The 25,810-nt window shown below is 49.0% G+C and overlaps 1 protein-coding gene and 2 pseudogenes across 2 annotated transcripts; 1 reads left to right on the top strand and 2 right to left on the bottom strand.

The window, feature by feature from the left end:
* Positions 1 to 1,003: 1,003 nt before the first annotated feature.
* LOC123185831 (myb family transcription factor MOF1) lies at positions 1,004 to 4,292 on the top strand. Of its 2 annotated transcripts, none has more exons than XM_044597654.1 (6): positions 1,004 to 1,342; positions 1,645 to 1,721; positions 1,861 to 1,897; positions 2,413 to 2,515; positions 2,642 to 2,885; positions 3,807 to 4,292. In XM_044597654.1, exons 1-6 carry the CDS (start codon positions 1,213 to 1,215, stop codon positions 4,107 to 4,109), a joined length of 894 nt encoding a protein of 297 aa, XP_044453589.1. In that variant the 5' UTR covers positions 1,004 to 1,212; the 3' UTR covers positions 4,110 to 4,292. The 2 variants fall into 2 exon arrangements, with proteins under 2 accessions (XP_044453589.1, XP_044453590.1); XM_044597655.1 differs by having other exon boundaries at positions 1,012 to 1,342; positions 3,810 to 4,292.
* A 6,299-nt stretch (positions 4,293 to 10,591) lies between these two features.
* Positions 10,592 to 11,369, bottom strand: LOC123185830 (probable glutathione S-transferase GSTF1; annotated as a pseudogene).
* Positions 11,370 to 17,583: 6,214 nt separating this feature from the next.
* Positions 17,584 to 18,655, bottom strand: LOC123185829 (mitochondrial import inner membrane translocase subunit TIM23-3-like; annotated as a pseudogene).
* Positions 18,656 to 25,810: the final 7,155 nt, after the last annotated feature.

Genomic DNA, 25,810 nt, shown 5'->3' with positions numbered 1-25,810 from the left:
GAGAGATACTGCCACTGTGGGCATCCGTTTCCCCCGGCCCCCACTCGTAGCACGTCGTACATATACATATACGTACGTACGTACGCTGGCACTGTTGCGCCCACCCGCTGTCTCTCTGACCGACCAGCGCGCCACACATGACGAACGCACGTCGCTGTCCCCCCGGTGGCGGAGTCAAAGGCTTTGGCCGGAGCCGTGGCCTCGGCCGCGTCTCATTCATTGTGGCGAGGCGTGGTCACTGCCCTCGGCTTGGCCCGTGGGAGGGAGGTGTCGTAGGGTTCAGGTGGTAAAACGGACGGGGTATGGCATGGACGGGGATCTGGGCCTGGACCGGTGCATCCGGTTTGTCCCCTTCCGTTTGGTGCTCGCTCGCATGCACACTTGCAGCAGCACTTCAGTGAACTGTTGCTGCTGCTTCTTTTTTTTGGTGCGTGTGTGTGAACGAACTTGGTGTTCCTTTAAACTGCTGGCCTCGCTCTGAGAAGAAACAACTGCGGTTTTAGCTAAGTTTGTGTAAGAATATACTCCTAGATTGTTGTCTTAGCACGAATAACATGCATGTGTGAGTGACACATCTAGGAGCTCTCGTTATTAGTAGAATGCAAAATAAAATAAAAAACAAGGTGTTCGGAGAGCGGAGAAAGAAAGAGATACAGAGAGAGAGAGAGATATGTTGACTGGGCGATATAGCAGTAGATCCACATTGGGCAGGGAGGTGGTGGTACTCTATAATGGAGCAGCAGTTGTCTTTTCCCTCGTAAAGAAACTTTGCAAAGCATGGCAGGGCGCTCTCCCTCTCTCTGTCTCTGGTATACAGTGGCAGTACAATGTCTGGACTCAATAAATCATGCTAATGATAGTAATGATAGGTATGACCAGTGCTCGTTTAATCCTAGACAGACGCAACCATAATTACACAGCCCCTGCAGTACGCAGACAGGCCATCTAGCTAGGCTCTACCTCTAGCCATGCAAGGCAAGGGAGCGGCCACGGAGGAGCACAGCACAGGCAAGAAACCAAGGGGTAGAGCGGCGCCAAGGCCAACCAAGCTCCCACCACGTACCACTATAAAGTCCTACTCCAGCCTTCTTGTCTTTTGCCATTCCAAGGTAGAAGAACAAGGGCAGCTTCGAGAGGGAGGCGACAGTGGAGAAAGGAGGAGGGACGGTGATCTAAAGGAAGCAGCCGCTCCTTGCCACCGCCAGACCAGAGATGGGGAGCAGCGGCAAGAAGCAGGAAGCCGTGAGGCGGTACGTCAGATCCCGGGCTCCCAGGATGCAATGGACGGCCGAGCTCCACCGTAGCTTCCTGCAGGCCATAGAGTGCCTCGGCGGAGAGCACAGTGAGTTCCTTCCCCTCTTCTTCTCCTTCTTCTTCTTCCTCACACATATTCCTTCCCAAAAGATTTGCCTTCATTTTCCTCGTTCTTTCGTTTGTGCTTCCCCGTACCCACTTTTTCTTCTCGTTTTGCGCCGGTTGTCTGCTGTGTTTGCACATGAATGATGAATCTAGTTTCTCGCCATGTCTGTGCTGTTACTAGTTTTGCACTAGCCAGGTTCCTTGTAGCTGCCTGATTGCTTGTTTGTCTCCTTTTAATCTCTTTAGAATCCCGACTAATTGTGACCTGGGCCTTGTTAATTTCAGATGCTACCCCTAAGCTGGTTCTTCAGGTCATGGGTGTGAAGGAGCTTACCATATCTCACGTCAAGAGCCATCTCCAGGTTATTTTCTTCAGTCAACCTGCACCCATCGATCACTCTTGCAATTGTCTTGTGTTAATCTTATTCTTCCTTCGGAGGAGCCTGCAAAATAATACAGTACGAGTCTGACTTCTCCCCGTTTGTTTCTTGTACTGAACAGATGTACAGAGGCCCGAGCACTCGTAAGGCGAAGAAAGGTGAGAGATAAAGCTCTGCCATTTTCATTTTCATGCATCTTTCTTTACATTTTTTTGTCACAAATCTTTCTTTACTTAATCAGCCATGGAAGTCCTAGGTTTTATCTCTTGTCCCTGTATATTCATGTTAGAAATTAGTCTGTCGACGCTTTTTTAGCTTAGTTCCACTGCTTCTTTACAATCTTTAGAAGCAAAGTTCACCTCCAAAACAGTACTAGTCCTGTAGAATATTACACCACACAAATAGTTCTATTAGTAGTGTTCATTTTCTTAATTAAACATCAGATCAGATCGCCTCAAGGTCTGCGTGAGGCAACTCATTCGGTACTCATAGTGGCATGCATGCTTATCACACTCGGCAACTAACCACTCATCGCTTCATCATGCATGCAGTGCAAATGCTCTGCTCCAAAAGCCAGAAACAGAAAAAAGTTAATCCGCATGAGATTTGTTTCCCTGTGCACACTTTAGATGTTGCTAATGGAAAGCCAAACCCCTTTCTTTCTTTCTTTCAGAGACGGAGCCACAGCTGCTGCAAAGGAGGCACTCATGCGCCGCTGATGAGCAGCAAGGAGGAGGAGGCCCCAATGCGCCCTTCATGTGCCCACCTCTGAAAAGGTTTGTGCTAGCTGCAACTTTTTCAAACTTTGAAACTGGGATGCGTTCAAGTTAAAAAGACAAAGCCTTTTGGTGGCCTAATCTTGACAAGAGAGCGCCTTTTCCTTGGGGTCTTTGAAAACGCAGGGCCAGGACGACGGGGACAGAGGCCGCGGACAAAGGCATGCAAGGAGGCCAAAGCCAAGGAATCAGTGGGACGAAGACCAGCGGCGCTGTCAACCGGTACTGCATTGATGATTACTACTCCATGCAAGCCATGGCCATGGAGAGGAGAATAATGGAGGGCCTCAGCTGTCAGAGGGATGCTGCTGCTGCTGTTTCCAGCCTCCGGACCGTGGGATGCTTGGAGCAAGGATCCGGCGACTTTAAGGTACGCATCCGCTGCAAAAGTAGCCACGGTAAACATTGGGAAAGTTGATCTGAAGAAGAAATATCTTCTTTTGTCATGAATTATTTGCTTTCATCTCCCTTACTATTACTTGCTCACACACAAATTGTTTTGTTGAGTATCTGATCTAGCTGAGCTCCTACGTAGCCATTTTGCATCTGCCAAATGTCCCTAGCATTGGTCAGCAGAGTTTAGAATATTTTAACTGGGTCGCATGGTGCAATGTCATGGCCATACTACCATCCAATCCACTATGCTGCTGCATCTTGTGGTAGTTGTGCTATGAGGGAGCTGGAATGTCCTGATTGACCGATGCACAATCTTTATCGTCCTATCAGGACTGTTGTATATCACTGTAGACGTTGTATAGTTGCCGGTGCGTGTATCTGCCTGCATATGCACACCCCAGATAGCTAGGCTTGTGAACACCGTATTTGTACAAGGACAATGTAGGCCACCTTTGCACTTGCAGTAGAGACAATGTAGCCCGCGTTGCACTTGCAGTAATGGCATTTGATTTGCATTGTTCACTCCTGAATCCTAGCACAGCTGTACCCGTCGGCATTCATGAAGATTATAGTGCGGGTAGAATTACGTACAACGTTATAGCTTTTCTGGTGGTTTGCTCTGACTGGAAATTTCAGAAAACTGCACGTCACTTAGCTTCTCTGAAACACATAAGGCCACACATAAATAGTGTACTAGCTCAGATACATGTGGTTTTACTGAAGCTAGGAAATTAGATATCGTCCAACAGTGTCAAATCTGAATGGCATGGTTGCATCACGCCAAGGAAATAAATTTGAGAGTTACACACAGCAGGACTACTTATCTCTAAGCCGTAGCTGCCATCAATGGATGCAGGAATTTACCGCTTGACTGCAACCTTGCATTTGTTTTCAGCAGATAATCAAGCCAGAAGCACACTACTACCCTGGTCTTGCAGTGAAGAAGCAAGACCCCAAGGAGAAGCCCAAGGAGAAGGACAGCAACGGGGCGGAGCAGTGCTCCCTGTCGCTGTCCCTTGGCCCGGACCCGAGATGCCTCCGCGCTGTCTCATCGTCGTCGCCGAGCGAAGGCAGCTGCATCATCTCCTCCTCCTCGTCGCCGCCGAGGAGGAGGAGGAGCTCCAGCCACTGCTCCGGGCACTCCGGCTGCTTCGATGCCCAGGGCGTGAACTTGGAGCTCTCCCTGTCCATCTGCTGATCGTAGACGACTGCGTGAAATTTTGTACATCGATCGATCGATCTGTCTGTCACTCGTTTGGTTCATGGTGCTAGGATGATTAGCCAATGGCAGGTGGTTAGGTTAGGATTAGGAGTTCAATGACGTTTTAGAGTTAGCAGGTTACCAAGTTGCAAAGCTATCTAGCTCCCCGCTTTCAGAGTATCACGGTCGCACTGTTGCTTTCGGCCTTGGGCCAGCAAAGAAGAGGGGGGAAAGGCGAGCGAGGGAGATTCTTGCTTGGCCTCTGCACCCTTTCCTTTGCCTGAAACTGTTCGATCGTGTCACATGTAGCTCTCCGGAGTAGGGAGGGAGGGGAGATGCGCAGTATTCCCTTGCAGGTCAAAAAAGGGGGTGCAAAAGCGTGCTGATGCCATGCCATGATGTTGTTTCTACTTCTACGTAGTGACCATGACGGCTCCTGCAGGCTGCAGCTGCTACGAGAATACCCTGAACAAAGCAAAGGAGATTCTCTTTTCCCAAAAATCGCCACTGCATTTCTCGCTAGGGATCGAGCATCGTCCAGAGAATATATGTAGGTGGTGTGCTTGTAGGAGGCTACATCACCTCCTTGCTTGCTGGCGCGTCCTCCATAGGCAGCCGCATGCAGCACAGAGGCAGTGAGCCTGCTTGGTGCAAGCCGGTGTCCGGCAAGAAAATGCCATGTTCACCCCTAGTCCTAGTACAGAACCCACCTGCTTCGTGCAAGCCGGTCTCCAGCCGAAAAATGTCATGATCACTCCTGCTGCCGTATACAGTGCTAGTGCAAAACTGAACATGGCGAAGGGGCAGCAGGTGCAGGAATGACGAAGACGAACACGATTTCACCAGGCTTCACTTAACACCAGCTCACTTGCCCTGAAAAACCTCATTAGAGCAGAGCCAAAGAACCAGATACTAATAACAGTACCATGATTAAAGAAAGGAAGAGTCAAAAGATGTACTACCTCCGTCTCAAAATAAATGACTCAACTTTATACTAACTTTAGTACAAAGTTAGTACAAAGTCGAGTCACTTATTTTAAGGCGGAGGGAGTAGTATAAAGACCGAGCAAGCACCGTGTGTGCCGGGTTCGTTGATCGTACATGGAATTACGAAAAGGGAGTACTCTACTCCAGTAGCATGGCAATACGGACCACCTGTCTTCTTCTGGTCAAAAGATTAGATCAAACTGACCTGTGGTACATAGCGTAGAAAGAAGGAACTTCACTTGTTCATTTTGTAACCCTAGCGCCTGGACTCCTCCCGTGACGCCCCTGCGCGGCGACCGGGGGAACCCTAACGCCGTCACATCCTCGTCCCTTTCCCGACCTCTCCTCCTCGTCGCCATCGGGGCGCGCCACCGGGCAAAGCCTGGTCGGCGTCGGCGGCACCGGGATCTTTTCTCCCACGACTCACTGGATCTGGCGCAGGCGGATCACGGCGGTTTTTGGCGGGGTGCGCTGACGCGGGCTTGGGAGCGACGGCAGGACTCACGCTCGCGGTTTTCTCTGGTGTACGTGGGAGTCCGCTCGGGTGCGCGGCGGCGGCCCTCGGCAAGCGGTGGCTGGCGCTGGGCTCTCGGCGGCGCTCCGGCGTGTGCAGGCGGCGGTGGTCCCTGTGCGCGGACGGCGACTCCGTCTCTAACCCGGACGGTGCGGGGGATGACGGCGGCCCGGTGTGGCAGGCGATATGGATGCGGTGGTGCTGATGGCTCGCTAATCTGCCGGTGCTCCAGGGTTCTGCCTGGTGGTGCTGGTGGTGACTGCGGCCCGTGCACGAGAGTTGGATCCCTTCGAACTGATCTGGATGAAAACTTGCCTTCGGCGTCTGCTAAGACCGGCGGTGGCAGCGCTACCCGCGTCGTTCCCTTCTTGAAGGCATCGCCATGGAGAAGTTCAAGGTCACTCTCTGCTACCTCCGGGGGAAACTCTAGATCTGATGATCGGATGACGGCGACGCTCTGGTGTCGTTTCTCCCTTAGGGGCGTCATTTTTGGAGGTACACACCTGATCGAGGGTCTAGAGGACGGATTCTTTGGTGGAGCGGTGATTCATCCTACACACTGATGGCGACGGATCTTGATGACGTGGCGCAGCGCAGATTCGGAGTTCGCTGTGGGAGGATGGACTCACGCGGGAGGACGACGCTGTCCGGCGTCGTGGTGACGTCGATGGCAGATAGACTTGGCACGGTACATGCAACAGTACAACTCTAAAGATGGATTGGTGGCAGGTGCCTGCGGTGACCTCATACCTGGCAGGCGTCTTGGTTGAGAAGTGCGTCGGACTGATAGGTGCCCCATACCCGGCAGACGTTCTGGTTGGGACCTCAGGTCTTAGATGTTTAGATTTGGCTGCGATGTCTGTGCGATATTAGACCCAGACTATCTGCGCCCCTCATCAATTGGATAGGTGTAGCGACAGTTGTTGCTTAAACGGTGACTTTAGTCTTACTGTTGTATGATTTTGTAAGGTCTTGTGAGAATAATTAATAAAGTGACAGTATGCATCGTCCAGATGCAAAGGCCGAGGGGTTATCCTTCTTTTTTTTTAAAAAACATAGCGTAGAAAAAAAGTTTATGGATGAGTGCTGCTGGCCAGTGAGCAGTACTACCAGACTAGTCGACGTGGAAATTCAGAGGGTGACAGCGATATTTGGTGAAAGACGAGAGCCATTTCAACCTTCCCAAGATTATGAAACTGGCAACGTTCAGCCCAGTACAAACCATCACCATGATGGACCAGGCCAGCCAGTGTGTGGTACGCTTGCGTTCGCAGTGGTGGAGAAAGAAGCTCTGCACAGGCTTCTGCTGCCGCCTCTCGATCATTCCGTATCGTGCATGCCATTGCCATCGCTTTGTGAACTGGCCATTATAGGCTGTAAAGCTCTGGGCTCGGGTCCAGCGGCATCATGGCCTCCTGGGCTTTGACATTGAAGGGCACTGAAAAGGTGGCAAAGGAGCTAGACTCCAAGAACCGGAGAAATCATGGGGTTCGAGGGACGAAAATGAGTGGCCTTCGCAAAGGGATTCTGTTTCGCCCGTCTGTTGGCACTCGCTAGTGGCTGGGCAATCATAACGGTTGGGTGTGTTTGTCCTTCAGAGCTGATCGGCAACCAAAATGTCATTGCCTCGCCGTTGCTTCTGTGATCAGACGTGTGTGTGTGCGAAAAAGAATGCTCAGTGTGTTGAGGGTTTGCAGTGCGCATTAAACGGTGCCTTCTGAATATATCTGATCAAACTTCATACAGCTATCATCATGATGGACTTTGTTTTCCTCCGGGTGCAGGGTTCTTGGCTCTTCTCTTTGGATTCTCCACTGACCAGTTCACCGACCTGCAAACTTTGCAATGCTGAAAACTCGTTACTGCAAAGCTGGAGCAAGGTACTAACATGAACACACACACACCCCTTGACACTGGGTTTGGGTCCTTCTCCACGCCAAGCAATCATGGAGAATCCAGCCAAGACGATGAAAAAAACCGAGACTCGACGGCCTCATCTCGTCGGACAAGATCACTCTGCACCCTGCAGCTCTACCCTCTACGACGGAACCGCAAAGCCCAAGGTGTCCGCACGCGCGCGCGCGCTGATGGAATGGTGATGGACGGGACGGGCTGACGAGGACGAGGCGGCCGGGGAGGAAGCCGGCACGACGTGGTTCGTGTCGTACTGGCGGGGGTCGCATCGCGCCGGCGCGTGCCGATGATGGATCATGATCACCGCTTGGACGGCGGCGCCGCTACGTTTCGCTGCGTTCATCGGGTGGGGGTGGGGCGGTCGCCGTCGCGGTTCGGCGCCAGCCAGCTCACGCGAAACCGGATTTGGGACGGGAGAGGCAGTCGCGCAAAATGATTTAAATGCAAGACGTGCATCGCGATCCCGCAAAACGTGTTTGCAGTTCGCGCAAAAACGTCTTTGCAGACCGTCGTGAACGGCCACAGTTGCAGACCCTATATAATGGAGCCGTAAAAAAAGATATTTTCGGAGTATCTTTTTTCGGGTCGGCTTTGCGGCATCTGATCTGGCGCAGCTTCTCCCAGCCCGCAAAATTTAGATTTGCAACTTAAATTGATCTAGCATAATGCATTTCTTTACTTTTGCAACGACATTAGATACAAAAGACATCACCAAATCTTTGCTAGAATTGCAAAACCAAAGAAAACAAGAACTACAAGTATGCATTTCAGAAGATTTCCAACTTCCATAACCGCTTTCACAAAAGTTGGACTAATATCTTCTCCATGCATTCATTGTTGATTTGCGGATTCTTGATTTTGCATTCTTCTTTCTTCATCTTTGGTTCAAAAGAAGTAGACGTTGCTTTCCCTCTAGTTGCACATGCAGCCGCATCATTGCTTTCGATTATACTAAGGAGTGCACTAGCATCTATTAAGTTTCTTTCTATCAACAAATCAATGTATTGGCCTTCCCAAAACCAAAATGAGCATCCATCGTCCTACACAAAAGAATGAGTAACCTTGAAGTGAGCTACCGCAATTGAACTAAAGAATGAGCTATGAAATGAGCTACCGCAAGTGCACGTACCCCGTCGTTTTCGCATTTGAAGAACACCCATCTGGGGTGCTTCGCGTTCCCGAAATGAGCCGCAGCACTTTCCACGTGCAGTCGTCACACTCTATGAGCGGCATCGGCAAGCCACAAAGACACTTCGCGAGCGCGGAGCCCGGTGGACGGCCGGACGAATCCATGCCCGCAAACTTTCGGCAGCGGCGAGCGGACGAACCGGTACCTGCATGCGGCGTTGCGGCCTTGCCTGGGCTGCGGGAGAGGCTCCCCGACCACTCCATCGCTTGGGGCAGCAACTGACGGCCGAAAAAAGCCAAATCCGGCGGCCCGCGATGAAGTGCCGCAAATCTACAAATCCGGCGGCCGGCCGACGCAGGGGGAAAGGGAGGGGAGGCCTCGTGCGCCGCCTTCCGGCGTGCTCCTGCCGGCTGCTTTCGTCGGAATCTTGGGCGGCGGCCGGCGGCGGCGCGAGGGGGGAGAGAAGAGGTGGTTGGTGAGGGAAAGCGCGGGATGAAATGTCCCCCCACCAACCGCTTCCGCTTATATGCAGGGCACCGCAGCCACGAGGGAGAAACCCGCGTTTTCCCGGGCTGGGGTTGAGATTTTGCCGCGCCTCCTAAAATTTTTTGCGGGCCGGGGCGGGATGTGGGTGATCGGGCTGGTTTTTCCGCCCCAATCCACATTTTGGCGGTTATTTTACGGGTCGGGGCGGGATGTTGGGTCTGCTAGAGTTGCTCTAACGAGTTAGGAGTTCAGTTCTCCCCAAAGCAAACGATGGGGAGGCCCGCCAGGTCACTCGCCGGTCATGAAAATCTAACCAAAATGAACGTATCAGGGCCTCTAACGTCGGGGCTGACTGGCACCCTGATATCCAGCCCGAATATGGGGTGAATATGGGGCGTCCGGGTGCGCCCGTCACGTTGGACTGATGAAGGGGGCCCATGCAGAAACGCCCGAAAATTCAGCGGTCCGAAACTCATCTTTTTCATCGGACTGATGTCGCCATGTGGTGCCGCTTCGGCAGGTCACGTAGTGCCTAGCCCGGCTATTTAAGTCGACCGTCGGCACCGAAATCTTACCATCCATATTTTCGTTCGTCTGGCCGCCGCCGCCGCCACTTTCCACTCCCCATCCGCCTAGTAGGCATGCCCCACGCCGTCTGGTGAGGAACCACCCATTTCTAATGCAGGAGTGCCAACACGAGTTCCTTTAGCAGATCCAGGCAAGGCACGAAACCCGGATCGCCGCGGGGCTACCTCCGGATGCAGTGGATCCGGAGAAGGAGTTGGATCCGAAGAAGGATGAGGAGGAGGATGATGCGAGGGACGCTGGCGACGCGGATCTGCGGGCGAAGCAACAGACTATCCTCGATTGTCTTCGCTCGAAGTCGGCTGCGGAGGTCAGACGCCGTCGCCGGCAGGAGGCGAAGGAGGCGGAAATGCTCGCCTACATGGATGAGATCGAGCAGGAGTAGGATTAGCCGGAGCCCTCCTACGCACCCGTCCAGCTAGTGCCCGACACTGATGTTGTGGACATCTTCGGCGACGAAGATTAGCTTGGGTAGAACGTAGTATATAGTACGTAGGTTTACTTTTACATGCTTTATATGGATTTAGGGATTAAAATATGAAAGACTCAAATGTAGAATAGCTAATTTGAGACGTGTCCCCGACACCGATGTTGTGGTCATTGTCCGCGGGCGTTTGACGGCCGGATTCATAAAGTCCGGCTGTGTATGCTCTTAGGAACTCGTAAAGTTAGGGATCGCGCTCTGAACCCATTGGCCTCGCTGCCGGACCGAACATTATGAAGAATGGAAGAAAGATAAATAGATCGAGCGCTGCATCAATAACTGGAGACTTGTACGTCGCGCTGGAGGCTTGTGCCCTCTGTAGGCTTTCCGTTTTTTAACTCTTACTGTTACGTAACCTTTATTACCCAATCATGGTCAATTGGTCATCATCCACCAACGTTTGGAACAGGAAATCAGGGGATACTCGTCATGTGGTCGTGCCAAACATGGCCCGGCCCTCACCCCATGCGATTAGACCTTTCTCTGCATGTCGGCGCTGACCTTCTTCATGGAAGGCCTAAGCATGAGCTTTTCCCACCACGCTTTCACGGAAGGGAATGAGTCGAACACGGACGCATACGGAGTCTCCATGAAGCGGAGCGTGAAGGGGAAATGGTTGAGGTCCGCGACGCTGATGAAGCTTCCCGCCAGGTACTCCTGCTTCGACAGACGGCCTTCGTAGACCTCAAGCACCTTCTTCAGCTTCTCCACGCTCTCGTCCACGACCTTCTGGTTCGTCGGTATGCCGTAGGCCGTGGGGTACACGATGCACTCGTAGACGATAGGTGCGACTGCTTTGCTGTACTGGTGCCTCGACCTCGGCCCAGACGTCCACCGTCGCCGCTTCCTCCGGGTTGCTTTCCCTCAGCATGTCGACCTCATCCGTCCTGTGTTTGCGGAGCACGTACTTGGCGATGGCACGGGACTCTGTAGGAAGAAACAGGGGATCACGTTAGCCAGATGTAAGCATGACACTGCAAAGTTTATTGGGACTGAATTGTTGTTACACGGCAAGTATAATAAGGTTTACCAAAGAGCACGAGGTCTCCGTCTTGAAAAGCTGGGATTTCACCAAATGGCTGCAAGAATGCACAGGCACACGAGCACCCGGGCCACGTTCGTGAACGCGGCCGACCCGAACACCTTCACCGGCGCCATTCCCGAGCGGTCTGTATGTTGAGGCGTGCAATGGCAGCAGCATCCCTCCTTTTTATAGATGGCATATCTTAGGAGGAGGCATGCATCTTCCAGCACAAAGTCAAAGTGGTGCTTTTCTGATTAATTCCACACTAGTTATTCTTTGTTTTTCTTCTCTCTACCAGAATCAATACCCGGTCTTCAGCAGACACCAATCCCCATTTCTCTAGTGAATCACGTATGTTGTCTTTCCAACTACCGGTTAACCCTTTGAGTACATTTTTCTCTCTTTCTTCCGTTTGCTGCAACTGTATGAAATTTGACAAACTGTACTGATGCATTGTTTGTAACGTCACCTGTGACCTGTGAGGCGCTTGAAGGAGAACGAGATCATTTGTGGCGCAATCAGGATTCGTACTGCCTAAGATCTTGGATTTTAGATACAATTAGCATAAGCGGATAGCATAATTTGTGCATCTAGCTGTTGTTTATGTACGTTGTTCATATTACTGTTACAAATCTACATCATTATAATTTGGATCAACGAAAATTGCAGGTACTTGTTTCTCGCTTGAATCAATCTACTACACCCTTTGATCTCCAGAAAATAACTGGTGTTCATATTTTTCCTTTTTTTTTGCAAACTCAGCTTTGCATCGTACATCCCGAACTATGTTTTTGGCGAGAGAACAAACGGTGTTAATAAGCTGTGTCATAATTTTCCCTTTTTTTTAGCAAACTCAGTTGTGCATCATACATCTAAAACTATCTTTTTGGCAAGACAGCAAGCACAATGTTTTTTTTCTCTTTTGAGAATCACCGGGGGAGAGTTTCCCCACCTGAATATATTACTCAAAGTGACCAAAATGCCAGAGTGGTGATCTAGTTTATAAGGAAAACCGGAATGAAAACCTTAACAAATTGACCCTGTTTATAAGGAAAACCGGGCCGAAAACCGTACAAGGCACGGCCTAGTTGGCAGACATAGGACCATCACCATGAGAGACACAAGTAGATGTGGGGTGTCGTCGAGAGATCACAATACCAGGACTGTGCAAATAGTCAAACGCATCGGCGGGCATATCGGCCCCATGGCACAACTGAGGAGCATCCACAATCAACGAGTGTCATCCCAGACACGAACCTTGACTGGGGCTCCACCACAGAAAAACAGAACGAATAGCAATTTGAGAGGCATCTTGCGCCATCCTTGAGCAAAAATGAGTCGAGACAACACCAAGAGCACCAAGCTCACCGCAACACAACGGTAACCATGAGAGGGTCTTGAGCAACCATTACCAACCTGAGCCGCACGAGAACACCACCACCGTAGACGAAGAGCTCCAATCAACCGAGACCATCCATGATGCCTCAAGGCTATTGGCGCAGCCAAAAGGCAACGAGCGACCGAGTCCACACCTGGACGAAGAGCCACACGCAACCGTGTCTACATCACAACAGCGGCACCGCCGGCGAAGCCGAAGGGCATCAAGGAGCCGAGTCTACACCCGGATCGCTTCTCCGAGCACACCAGCGCAAGCCGGCTGCGCCACCACCACCGCCCAACCCCGCAGTGAGCAGCCACCACACAATCCATCAAGTTGATGCCTTCAGGAAGGAATGCGACGCGAAAAGCACCGCCATCAGCCGTTCCGGACGAACCAGGAACATGGGTTTCCCTAGGAGCCTCGAAGGGGAAGTCACCATGACAGCGATGCCTCCAAGGAGGTAAGCGGCACCCGTGAGCGTCACCGTCGCCGGCTCCGGCGGGAGTAGTAGTTTTCGCCCAAGTGAGCAGACCACCTCCGAGGAGCACCGGTAGACTGCGAATCGCTGCTCCCTGCCCCACCACAGAGCAAGGGTCACTGCAGCCCGCCGCCGCACGTGACCAAATCAGGTCCATGGCAGGCCAGATCCGGATGAATCTGGCCTATCCAATCCACCTCGCCTCACCAGTCGCACACGGCGGTGCTCACCGCAGCGAGCTGGCAGCATGTTGGACTGTGCGCACAACTGCACACGGCAGCCATCAGGCCATAGGAACGCCGCAACACCTGCCCGGAGACAGATCGAAGCGCCCCAGGCCAGCACCAAAACGGTCCGGCCAGATCCGGCACCGGTTGCACCTCCAACAGCCAGGCGGAGGAGACATCCACCCGCATCTCGCCCGCAGGACTGAGCCATCTCGTGGAGGTCACGACCATGGCAACATGCGCATAGCAGTGGCGTCCCCCCCCCCCCCCCGCGGATCTGGGTACGAAGCGTGTAACAACTGAAAGATTTTTTTTTTTCAAAAGTAGCACGTTTTTTATAGCAATTTCGGAAACTAGCAGTGCTAACACATTATTTGCAAAACTAGCACCCCGTCAGTCAGCCGTTGGCCGAAGTGGGCCTTTTCGGCCGGCCGAAGCCCGACGAGGCCTCTTCGGTTAAGTGTGGCCGAAGAACACGTGAACTGGGCTGAAGACGGGCCTCTTCGGCCAGCCCGCGACCGAAGACCTCATCGGCTATCCAGCGGCCGAAGAGCTTTGGATAAGGCCCGAGCGTGGTCTTCTTTTTCCTCTCAGTGTTCTTGCTCTCTCTCTCTCTCTCTCTCTCGTTCCTCTCTGTACATCGCCCCCCTCACTAATCTCTTCGTTTCTCCACCTATTTTCGAATCCAAACCACAGAAACGGTAGATCGTAGCCATCTCCACCGGCCTACGGTCATTTTTTCCCAATGGGATAGCTATTTGTGCGTACAAGTGAGGTGGAGTCATTTCTTCGGCCAACCGGAGGCCGATAGGGTGCTAGTTTTGCAAATAACGTGTTAGCACTACTAATTTCCGAAATTGCTATAAAAACATGCTACTTTTGAAAAAAAAATCCAACTGAAATGCTAGTCTTTTGTACACAGGATTTGAACAGGACCAAAAGAAGTTGGATTTACACAGGATTTTCAGTTGGCAATGCATTTTCTAATGAGATTTGAAAGGGTGCCGAAGGTTCGGAAGGCAATTACAAGTCGACATCAATTGTTCTCCTGTATTGCTGGGAAAGCCAGATGTCGTAGTATTTTCACGTGGGTGGCCAAGGGGCACCGCGTCTCGGCAGATGCCACGGGGTGGCTTATCGTGGGTGGAGCAAGGCTACAGTGAAATATCCGGGACGGGTATGCGAATAGCACATGGTAGTTTAACCAGGTTCAGAGCTCTCCGGAGAGATAATACCCCTACTCCTGCATGTTTGAATATACATAGTGTACATGTCTGGCAGTACAGAGTTGCTCCTGAAGCTGTATCTGAGGTCAGTGCCATGGGCATCTGACCTCGTATATGTGTGTGGCATGCTCTAGTGTCCAAGTATGGTCGTGGCTTGTACACTATGGACGACATCACTGATAACGGATGAACAGTGGGCCTGGGAGTGAGTGGTTTGGGATGTAAGCTACAATGAGTAGCTTACATCTCAAGCTGTACACTATGAATGACGTCACTGAGGACGGATGAACAGTGTATGCCCATGCAGCAATAGTGGTCAGGCATGGCTACGGTATGGTCGTCTTGTCGGTGTCGGGTCGGAGCTGCAGTTGACTCGTGTAGCAGGCCGGCTAGAGCAGCCGGACGGGGAGCCGGCCGGGCAGCCGAGTGGCGAGCCGGCCGGGGCAGTCGGACATAGGGCCGTCTGGAGCGGCCGGAGCAGTCGAACTGAGGGGTGTTGGCCGCCCCGATGTCTTGAAGCCTTGTTTCGCCATCTTTGAGGTACCGGGGGTCATTCCCCCGACACCAGAGCATAAAAAATCCAACACCAAACAGTAGCTAACAAGAGTTGCGGCCGAAATTGAAATAACACATTATACCAGAAAACTATCAGGCCTTATTACTATTCGTTTGAACAAAATGAGTCGGGGAGGGTGCAAGATGATTAGCAATGTCTACTTCTGTCATGAGAAAATCAAGCATAATGTCTGCATCCAGAACTACTGAACTTCAACTTCCAACGATCAAACTGACACGGGCCAGGGTATATCAGTAACTCAAAGCGTTGTAGAATTTGTAGCATTCCATTAAAAAGAATAAAGAGTAAAGTGCATTTTATGTCCCTCAACTTATCGTGAAGTGTGCCCTTTGTCCCTGAACTTTTCTTCAGTGCAATCTTTGTCCCTCAACTTATGCCGGGTAGATTTAGTTTAGCTCGTGGTCAAAGGGGTATAGGAACGTAGGCTTTGCTCCGGTGAGGATTTCCGACAAACAGCGGCACCATCTTTGCTGCCAAGCATATGCTCATGCTTAGGGAAGTTTTGCACACCCTTTAGACCATAGCTTGGTCACCAGCGACCTATGTCAAGTTCCAATACCGCTTTGACCATCAGCTAAACCGGGTTTGACCAAGGAATAGACTAAATCTACCAGGTATTGAGAGTTGAAGGATGAAGGTTGCACCCAAAAAAGTTGAGGGGCGAAAACACACTTCGCGATAAGTTGAGGAACGAAAAGTGCACTTTACTCAAAGATAAAAGTTCTTGCTCTACTTTAGCATTCAGATACCCAGCAAAAAAGAAGTATTCAAGTATTCAACTAGTACATCACATCAACATGTCCATTGCTGTACAATTATCAAAATGACACCAATAATGCAAACTCCATATTCTTGCTCCGACCAGAACTTGATTGCCCTGGTGCCAAATCAAGGATTTTTGGTTTGGTATCATTGCTATGAACAGTTCACGTTCGGACAACTTACCAACACAGCAAGGAATAACATCACATATCTCACTTACAAAGTTACAAAAAGCAATAAAGAACATAGAGCTTCTGCTTTATATACTAAATAGCCACACTAATCAAACACTTTTGAGTAGCCACCAAAACGCACCATAATTTTAGTCACTAAGCGCTTGGGCAAATACATGTTATGCATCACATATACCACACATCCTACTGCGCCAAACCATAGCCGAAATTTTATCAGGACTAATCATTATTTGATTGAACAAAATGAGTTGGGGAGGACTTGAGATAATTAATAATGTCACTTCTGCCTTGAGAAACCAAGCCTAACGTCAGCATCCAGAACTATAGAACTTGAACTTCTAACAATCTAACTAACAAGGACCGGTAGATATCACAAACTCAAGTGCAGAATTTGTTACATTCCCTTGAAAAGTTAAAGTTGTTACTTTAATTTAGTATTCAGACATCATATCCAACTATCATATTAACATGCCATTGCTGCAAAATTATCAAAGCCTGGTGCCCAAATTTTGAGATGACCACTGGTGCCAAAATCAAGAGTAACCAAAATTATCAAAGAAGCATAATTTGGTTTGGTATCATGGCTACTACCAGTTCATTTCTAGAAAACTTAAACATCACATATCATTACTTTGAAAAGCAATACAGAACAGAGTCCTTTGGAGTTATGCTGCTAATAGCCACACTAAACAAACACTTTCAGTAGTAACCAAAAGATGCAGAATATTTGAAGACACTAAATGGCAGGGGCACATTATGCATCCATATACCACAATCGCATTAACGCATAATATATATGGCAATATAGCACTCCCTCCGTAAAGAAATATAAAAGCGTTTAGATCACTACTTTATAGTGATCTAAATGCTCTTATATTTCTTTACAGAGGGAGTATCACCATAACAACCTTGACCTTGAGTCTGAAGCTCCAAACAAGAGGCAACAACTTATAGTCATTCTTAATACATCTTACAGATGAGCTAATATCCAAATATTGCAGCAATTCAGTATGTCTTGCCTTGGACATTGATGGCATAATGCAACTGGCGCCTAGGCAAGAGTAAAACTGGATACAACAGTTGATATTTGGACAAGTTATCCACACAAAGAAGAGCAACATGAGGATCAAATTAAACGCAAACAACACTGAACATTCTGTTACTTGCAGAAACAATATAGCTAGGCAGATACACACCAATCGATCACTTCCGGTAGCAACCAAAATGCATCACACGAAGAAACCAAACAAAGAACAACCTTTCTGAAGCTCCAAACAAGAGGCAGCAACTCATAGTCATTCTTAATACATCTTACTAAGACCTAATATTCAAATCTTGCAGCAATTCAGTATGTCTTGCCTTGGACATTGATGGTATAATGCAACTGGCGCCTAGGCAAGAGTAAAACTGGATACAACAGTTGATATTTGGACAGGTTATCCACACAAAGAAGAGCAACATGAGGATCAAATTCAATGCAAACAACACTGAACATACAGTTACTTGCAAAAACAATACAGCCAGGCAGACACACGCCAATCGATCACTTCCATTAGCACCCAAAATGCATCATACGAAGAAACCAAACATAGATCATGACATAATTTTGCATCACACATCTCACATTGAAGTAATCCATAGTCTAAAATAGCAACATAGCACCACCAATCACCATAACAGATTTTGAAGATTCAGACAAAAGGCAATAACTTCTAATCATGTCCATGTTGAGCTAATTCGACAGATCGCACTCCAGTGCTCTACCCATCACCAACAAAGCTTGTTAGTGTTGATAACACTCATACATATAACCACTATAAGATCTTCACCTGAAAACTGAAATACCACTACTGCTAACTCCACCAACCCAGTAGATCGAAACTTACTAACGAGTGCTCCGGTTTAGAAGGGCGGGGTACGGCCGTTTCCCTTGAACACCTGGTTCCCTGCGACGGCGGCAGCAGCCATGAGGCCCCCGACTGCGGCACCAAAGATGGCGGATCGCGGGCCCGAAGGTGCACGGTAGAGCATGCCGGTTCCAAACCCTGCGGCGATGATGTTGCGCCAGTCGTCAGCGTCGCGAAGATTGCCCACGGCGCACTCGGTCCCCGCGAAGAGCAGCCCGATCAAGGCGACATGGTTGCCGTACCGGCGTCCCACGGAGCCGCAGTGGTTGAGCACGCGGCTGGTGCGCAGCTTGAACGACTCGCCGCGCTCCGCCTCCGCCACCGCGCGCTTGAACCCCGTGGCGGCCCCCGCCGCGGCACCGGCGACGTACCCACAGCCGGGGTAGAGCGTGAGGTTCCTGCCCCAGGTGCGGGTCTCCTCAGGGAAGAGAACCTCCGGCGAGGTCGGCAGGTCGTAGATCGTGCGGCACGATGGGAGGTTGAGGCCCTCAGGGTGGTACGGGGTGTAGGTGCGCCGGGATCCGACGGGTGCGCTATGCGATAGGCGCTCGCCGTACTGGGACTGCTCGGCGGCGTCGGCCATGGCGGCGAGATACGGCGGGCGCTGGGGTTTAGGACCTAGGTTCGGAGGCGGCAGTCTTCCCGTGCTCGTGGTTGGGGCGGAAGGAATCTCCTATGTTCCGCATAAATCACGTAGGGGTGTGTGACTTTTTGGGCCGGCCCATACGTTTTTCTTTCGTTTCTCGCTCGTCCTTCTCTGTTCTTTTCTCTACCGCTTTTGATAATTTTTCTGCTTTACTTTCCTTTATTTTAGTTTTTAATAATTCTCTAAAAACATTATACAAAACAACATTTTCATGAATAATTTTAAAATCTTTAAACATTTTATATAAATTTAAGAACAATTTTTAGAATTATGAATATTTTAATACATGAAATGCTTAAAAAAATCATAATTTTTAAAAATTTGTGAAAAAACTAAATTCATTACCATTTTAAGAATCTGTTAGAACCGTTGTTGGTTTTCTTTGAATCGAGCAGCTAACCCGGTTTTCATCATGGAGCGAACAACAAAAGTTTTTCTACTCCAGGTCATAATGTGCGAGGCGGTTTTCCAATGGAGGGAACGAGCCACGCGAAACAAAATGGGCTAGCCAGACATAGGGGCAATCTATGGATAAATAAAACATAGAATAGGAGATGCCGGTGGTTCTCATGAAGATGCTCTACAAGTTTATCATTCTCCGTTCTCTTTTCTTCTTTGGTGGGTTCAACTCAAGCTTTGTCGATCATATCTTTTCCTTGTTTCAAATGCTTTCTCATGTCGGTGCACCTCTTAATCATTCACTTCTTCCTATTTTTTTGTTCTGAAGTGCCGAAGATATCTCAGAAGATTCAAGTTTCCATTTTTATTCCTTTTAAGCTATTTCGAGGTTGTTACCTCATTCAAGACGTTCAAATCAACCGGTGCATCATCTCTTCCTAAGCAATCATTTCCAACGGTGTTTCTTTTGAGTGGGCCCTAACCCACAGGTCTTTTCCCAGGATTTTACCCGACTCTTCTAATTTTCTCAGAGTTACTCTCAAATTCTTCTCCAAATTTAATGTAAGAATGAATTATCATCAGTCATATGTATTTCTCCAAGATCTTTCAAATTCTTTTCATCGTTGGCTCAACCTCTTCGCTTTTGATTCTCCCGGAGTGTCTAAACAATTCATGGTGGTGTTTATCGTCGTCATTTTTGGATTTGGAAGATCGAAGAAGAATTTCTCTTAAATCTTGCTCCGTTCTCTTGAAGATGTGTAGTTCAAGCTTGGTGCCATCCTCTCATAATTGTTTGCGGTTGTGAGAATTCTTTTCACCCATCCAGAGCAACTCAAGAGTCTTTCCAGATTTATTCTCCAGAGCCCATCATCTCAGAATTATTCATTCCATCTTTCAGCTCTCGTTCTCCAAATCTTACCGGTGCATCATTCAAGTATTCTCTAATCAGCTTGTGATCTCTTCGTTCTCTTGTATCTAATTCCCTCAAGTATTTTCATTCATTTCTAATTCTTCCCGGTGTTTCTTTATATTTTCATCGTTCATTTTCAATTCTTACGGTGGTTCATTCAAGATTTCTCTTTTTATCGTTATCATATAAATTCATTCGTTATTTCCAAACCCCACCGGTGGATCCATCAAGACCTTGTCAAGTTTGCGCCATATCTATCTTAATCCTTTCTACGACAATAAGTAGTATGCCAAATCTGTTGCTCGTCATCAATTTAAATTGGTGAAGGATACGCATAACGTAACTCTTATTATTGTTTCATCCAAGTGATCTAGTTTCTTCTTTCCAGAGCTGTTCATCATGTCACATTCTTGGTTCGAGATGCTTCATCTTTTCTTTTCTGGAGTTCCAAGTTTTCCGCTTTATCTCGTCGCGAAGCTCCATCTATTCATTCCAAGGCTTCTCCCGGAGTTCTTTTCAACTTTCCTTTTGTTTGATCATTCTTTTATTACCGGAGTTCTTCACGGAGGCTCTACATGGTGGTTCGTCAAGGATTCCTTTCATTCTTCAATTGTTCTTCAAGATTTCTCTCGAAGTTTTGATCTGCCAAGCTTTACTCAAAATTTAACATGGTGCTCAACACGTGTTTTGTTTTGAGGAGTTCAAGCATTCTTCATCTTGCATTTCGAAAGCAATTCTTTCTCTCTTATCTTTTGAGGTGGTGTTATGTCACTCTTGACAATTTCCCTTCGTGTTTCATGATTCACAAGTTGTCCGGAATGACATATTTTAAATCCATCATTTTATCTCCGTTCAAGAAATCTTTTCAATTCATCAATTTCTTTGTTGGAGTTATCTTGGTATAGATTTCAATTAAAGCCTTCCCTAAGGAATGTTGTTAATTGTGGTGTCTATCAATGATCCAAGTATTCCTTGTCCTCTCGGCGAAAGAAGTTTTCATCATTTGGTTGATTCTAAGCGATCAATTGATTCCATTAGTGGCTGGTCTTCACCTCATAATTTTGGGATGTTTTCCATAAGACCACTGGAAATCATATCTTTTGCTGTTGATTTTCAACAAGTCCATTCAATCCTTCTTTCCAAGGATGCTTTCAAATTCATTTGTGGTAGGAGTTGTCATTTTCTTCTCCGTTCTTTTCTTTCCATCAATCCAGCTTCTATTCTTTCGTTCCGGAGGCATGATGATGTTGCTCTCTTTGACCCCTCATCTCATTTTGTAAAGATCAGGTTTTTCCCTTTACTTATCCATTTAACCGGAGTGTCGTGTCCTCCATTCAAGTTCTCTCATCTTATCAAGTTTTGCCTCCCTTCTCAACCGGAGTGCTGTGTGAAATATTTCTTACCCCTTGTGCCATTCTTTCAATAGTTCTGGAGGCAGTGTGTTGTTGATTTCATCAAGTATCCTCTCATCTTGTCAAGTTCATGTTCAATTATGTCCATTTGCAGTTGGAGTGTTGTCCAAATTATATCATTCTTATTCCTTCTCTATCTTGTTTTAACCGGAGTGGTTTCAATATCTATCTTGTCACTTAACCTCTAGGTTCTCATAATGTTCCTTGTTCCTCTTTTCTAATGGAGTGTTTTTAACTTTGTTCATCTTTGTTGTATTCTTTCTTTCAAGTTGTTCAACCTCTAAGGTTCTTTGGTTTCACTCTTTTGTCAAGAAACAACTTTGTTTTTACCTCTTCCTCTTTCGTTTCTCCCTGGTGCCATCCTTAGATCTCGGGTCGAGATCTCTTGTAAGTGGAGGAGTGTTGTTACGCCCCAAGACTGAGGCTCCAGATGCCTTCCATGTATTCCGAGTTTTGTCGTGTGATTTGTTTGGTTCGTTGCATTCATCTTGGCATCATATGCATTGCATCATGTCATCATGCACCCTTTTTAAAAACTCTAATAAATAAATCATGTGGATCTTCGATCCATTTAAACCGAGGGAAGTCACATGGTGATTTCTCTATATAACATATCCTCCCAATATTAGGGAGCTATTATCAAATATTCCATTTTTCGGAATCACCCATAAACACACTTGCAAATGTTCCCCATGCCTTTGTTATCTAACTTCTTGACCTGACACTTTGTCCTCAAATTCTTGTAACGTTTTTCTGAGCTCCACCAAAAATCCGAACATTTTTGGGCACTTCTCAAACCCGTCCTAGTTCAAACCATTTGGATTAAATTCCAATGATTTGGAATTTAAATCTTGCATTCTTGCCCACTCCATTTGTCTGGGTTTAAGCTCATTTTTATGAGTCTGGGAAAAATCACCCCCATGCGTAAATCTTTTCCTAACCTCTCCTTATTTTCCTCTTTCTTTTTCTTTTCTGCTAAAGGAAACGTGAGGGAGAGAGAGAGCATGCACCGCTGGCCACTTGGGCCTCCCACCAAGCCGGCCCACCTAGGCCATCCTCTCCCTAGGCCCAACTCCAGTGCCGACCCATCCCTCTCCTAGGTCCAGCCGCGCCCCTGCTTAACCCTAACCGCTACCTTGCCCGATCCACCTCCCTCTCCCCTCGTTCGTCTCCTCCCCCCTTGCGCCGTCAAGAGGTGAGGAGCGCACGCCCCGCGGCCGGTCTCCTCTGTCCCACCGGCGAGCCCCTGCTCTGCCTCGCCTCCTGCTTCCCCGTGTTGCTCGCTCGCTCGTCGTGGCCGCCCCAAGCTCCTCAGGAAGCCGCGCCGCCTGCCTCTGGTCTCGACTCCGGCGAGATCCGGGCATCCCCGCGCTGGAGCCGTCGTTCCCGCACCGTCGCGGCGCCATCTCGCTCCGTCCTGCCACGAGCTCCACCTCCCATGGCATGCTGCTGCCTGCACGCCTCCACCTCGGTGCTCTCCGCCAGCCTCCTCCCCGTGCAGATAAGCTCCTGCCCGAGCCGTCCTCTTCAGCCAAGTCCACCGCCGCCTCTTCTCTAGGGACGCCGAGCGCCACCTCGCAACCCCGCCGGCGACCTCGAGCCTCTCCACGCGCGCCCGCACCCATGCTTCACTCCTGAAGGCACGCCGCCGCTGCGGAGCTCCCAGCCTCAGGCAGCTGTTGTTCATGTCCGGCACCCCTGCTTCCTCCCACGTCGCCCTTGCTTTTATGTCTTCTTTGCCTCTGCGCCCCTCCATGGACCCCGAGAATCACCGCCACGCGTTGCATGCCACTAAAACTCTTGCTGCCTTCGTGCACCACCGTTGGCCCCTTTTATCATTGTCAAGACCGTTCAAATCAAGGGATGCCAAGTTCCACTACTGTTCACCCTGAACATCTACGATACGTGGACCTCTACGATCGAGGAACCGTCAAGACCGTCAAGTACAACTACACTGCGTTGATACGGGAACCACTACCATCGCAAGAACCGAGATCGGCAAGAGCACATGCGCCCGAACGACTACCGCACCGGATCGCCAAGTACCTCTACCGACGGCCCCGAACACCTACGGACGTGTATGACTGCCATCGCCCGAAGAACCATGGTTCACAAGTGTCGTGAATGACTACCGTTGAACGTGGATTCGTCAAGTTTCTCGATGACCATGTACCACCACCGCTTCCCGAACAGTAGCGACTACTTCCTCATTGAGATGTGTACCACTACTTCCACTACCGTCGCGAGAACGTCTACTTCCACTACTTCCTCTACGCTGACTTGATCCGTTCTGAAAATGCACACTTCAAAGGTATAACCCCGAGACGATGCCCGTGAACGAATGCATGTGTGGTGTATGAGATTCCCGTGTTTGCTCCGTGTCCGAGTTGTTCGTTGCACGAAGCCCCTCTTTTGCCTTGCCAACGTCATGTGGGACACCCGGTAATCGGGAGCACCCCACCATCCTTGCATGACACGCTCCCGTCACATTTCCTTTTGCACCGGTATCTCCATGAGCTACCGGAACCGATATGTTGCCGTGGCATCATTTTGGGATTCGCTGCCATGGCACCCCTTTCGTTTTCGCCATGATGACAAATGCTTCATAAAATGCTCTTATCAACATTTTCATAAATATTGCATAAAACTTGCAAATGTCATTCGCATCATGATAACAACATCAAGAATGTTTAAATTGTTGTTTGCTTCATTTGCTAGATGTGCAGATGAGGATTTATCGGAATTGTTGTTTGATGTTTCCGGCCTCATTTAAAATGCCTAACTGCGTATTTTTACTCTTGTTTCACATCTTGCCATGTTAAGAACATTTAATTTTGTCGGTACATAACCGGGAGTGAACTAAATAATCGAATGTGGTGTTTCGTCAATATGCAACTCGTTCATATTGAGCTCCACTTAATTTGTAGTATTGCTTGTTGCACTTTGTCATGCCATGGCTCTTTAAACCGGACATGCATCATTCTTGGTTGTGCATCATGCCATGTTTATGTGATGGTTGTTGTCGGTGTCAAAACCGGCGGATCTCGGGTAGGGGGTCCCAAACTGTGCGTCTAAGGTCGATGGTAACAGGAGACGGGGGACACAATGTTTTACCCAGGTCCGGGCCCTCTCTATGGAGGCAATACCCTACTTCCTGCTTGATTGATCTTGATTAATATGAGTGTTACAAGAGTTGATCTACCACGAGATCGTAATGGCTAAACCCTAAAAGTCTAGCCTGTCTGACTATGATTATCTGGATATCTACGGACCTAGCCCTCCGGTTTATATAGACACAAGAGGGATATAGGGTTACATAAGGTCGGTTACAGAGAAAGGAATCTTCATATTTGGTCGCCGAGCTTGCCTTCCACACCAAGGAGAGTCCCATCCAGACACGTGTAGAGTCTTCAGTCTTCGTATCTTCACATCCCATCAGTCCGGCCCATGTCTAATAGGTCGGATGCCCGAGGACCCCTTAGTACAGGACTCCCTCAGTAGCCCCTGAACCAGGCTTCAATGATGAGGTGTCTTGCGCATAGATTGTCTTCGGCATTGCAAGGCGAGTTCCCCTTTTCGAATACTCCAAGATAGTCTTCGGTCATAATGAACGTGTACGGATCTGCAACACAAGTACCACACACAACCGCAGAGAATATAATATTACAAGAGTCCAATCCGCTGACAACTTTTTGTAATGTGACATCACATCTGCTTGGTCATTATTTTGAACCATTTTCCATCTGCCGTTCCACGTTTCGAGACGTGGTTTTAATAGGCACGTCTTGTCGAAGCAGAGATCGTGTATCCTTATCGCAGGATTCTCATCAATACGGGCGTGGGTAATATAACCGTGCCGTTTATACAGCCCTTGGGAACATGCGAGTTTTAAGGCGAGTGGGGAGGCGCTTGATATTCACTGCCTTTATAAGGAGATAAGGATTCCCCTTTCTTCACCCACGCCTTCTCTCTTCCTCTGCCCTTCCATTCTCGAGCTCCAGCGCCCAAGTCCTCATTCTTTCCGCCCAAGGAAACACTCAACCATGTCTGGATCCGGAGGTCAAGGCAAGTGGATGGCCTCCTCCATTAGGGAGAAGGACATCACAAAGCTTCGGGAGGCTGGGTATCTGGCGAAACAAATCGCCCACCGGCTTCCAGCAAAGGGGCAAATCGTCCCCACCCCGAAGCCCAACGAGAGGGTGGTGTTCATCCCTCATTTCGTCCGCGGGTTAGGGTTTCCTCTCCACCCTTTCTTCCACGGGCTTATGTTCTATTACGGGCTAGATTTCCATGACCTAGCCCCGAACTCCTTCCTCAACATCTCGGCATTCATTGTTGTGTGTGAGGCCTTCCTCCGCATCCAACCCCACTTTGGACTGTGGCTCAAGATTTTCAATGTGAAGCCAAAGGTGGTGGATGGCCAGCACGCGGAGTGCGGAGGCGCCATGGTGAGCAA

Source organism: Triticum aestivum, chromosome 2A (assembly GCF_018294505.1).
Source record: "Triticum aestivum cultivar Chinese Spring chromosome 2A, IWGSC CS RefSeq v2.1, whole genome shotgun sequence".
Classification (NCBI taxonomy): domain Eukaryota; kingdom Viridiplantae; phylum Streptophyta; class Magnoliopsida; order Poales; family Poaceae; genus Triticum; species Triticum aestivum.
The sequence above is the reverse complement of the archived record's forward strand: the minus strand, read 5'-3'. Positions and strand labels throughout refer to the sequence as shown.

Bases quoted from the DNA above. Each gene is read 5' to 3' on its own strand.
- LOC123185831 (XM_044597654.1), top strand. From the start codon at position 1,213: ATGGGGAGCAGCGGCAAGAAGCAGGAAGCCGTGAGGCGGTACGTCAGA. The intron at 1,898-2,412 runs GTGAGAGATAAA...TCTTTCTTTCAG, and splicing joins CACTCGTAAGGCGAAGAAAG to AGACGGAGCCACAGCTGCTG. The intron at 2,886-3,806 runs GTACGCATCCGC...ATTTGTTTTCAG, and splicing joins AAGGATCCGGCGACTTTAAG to CAGATAATCAAGCCAGAAGC.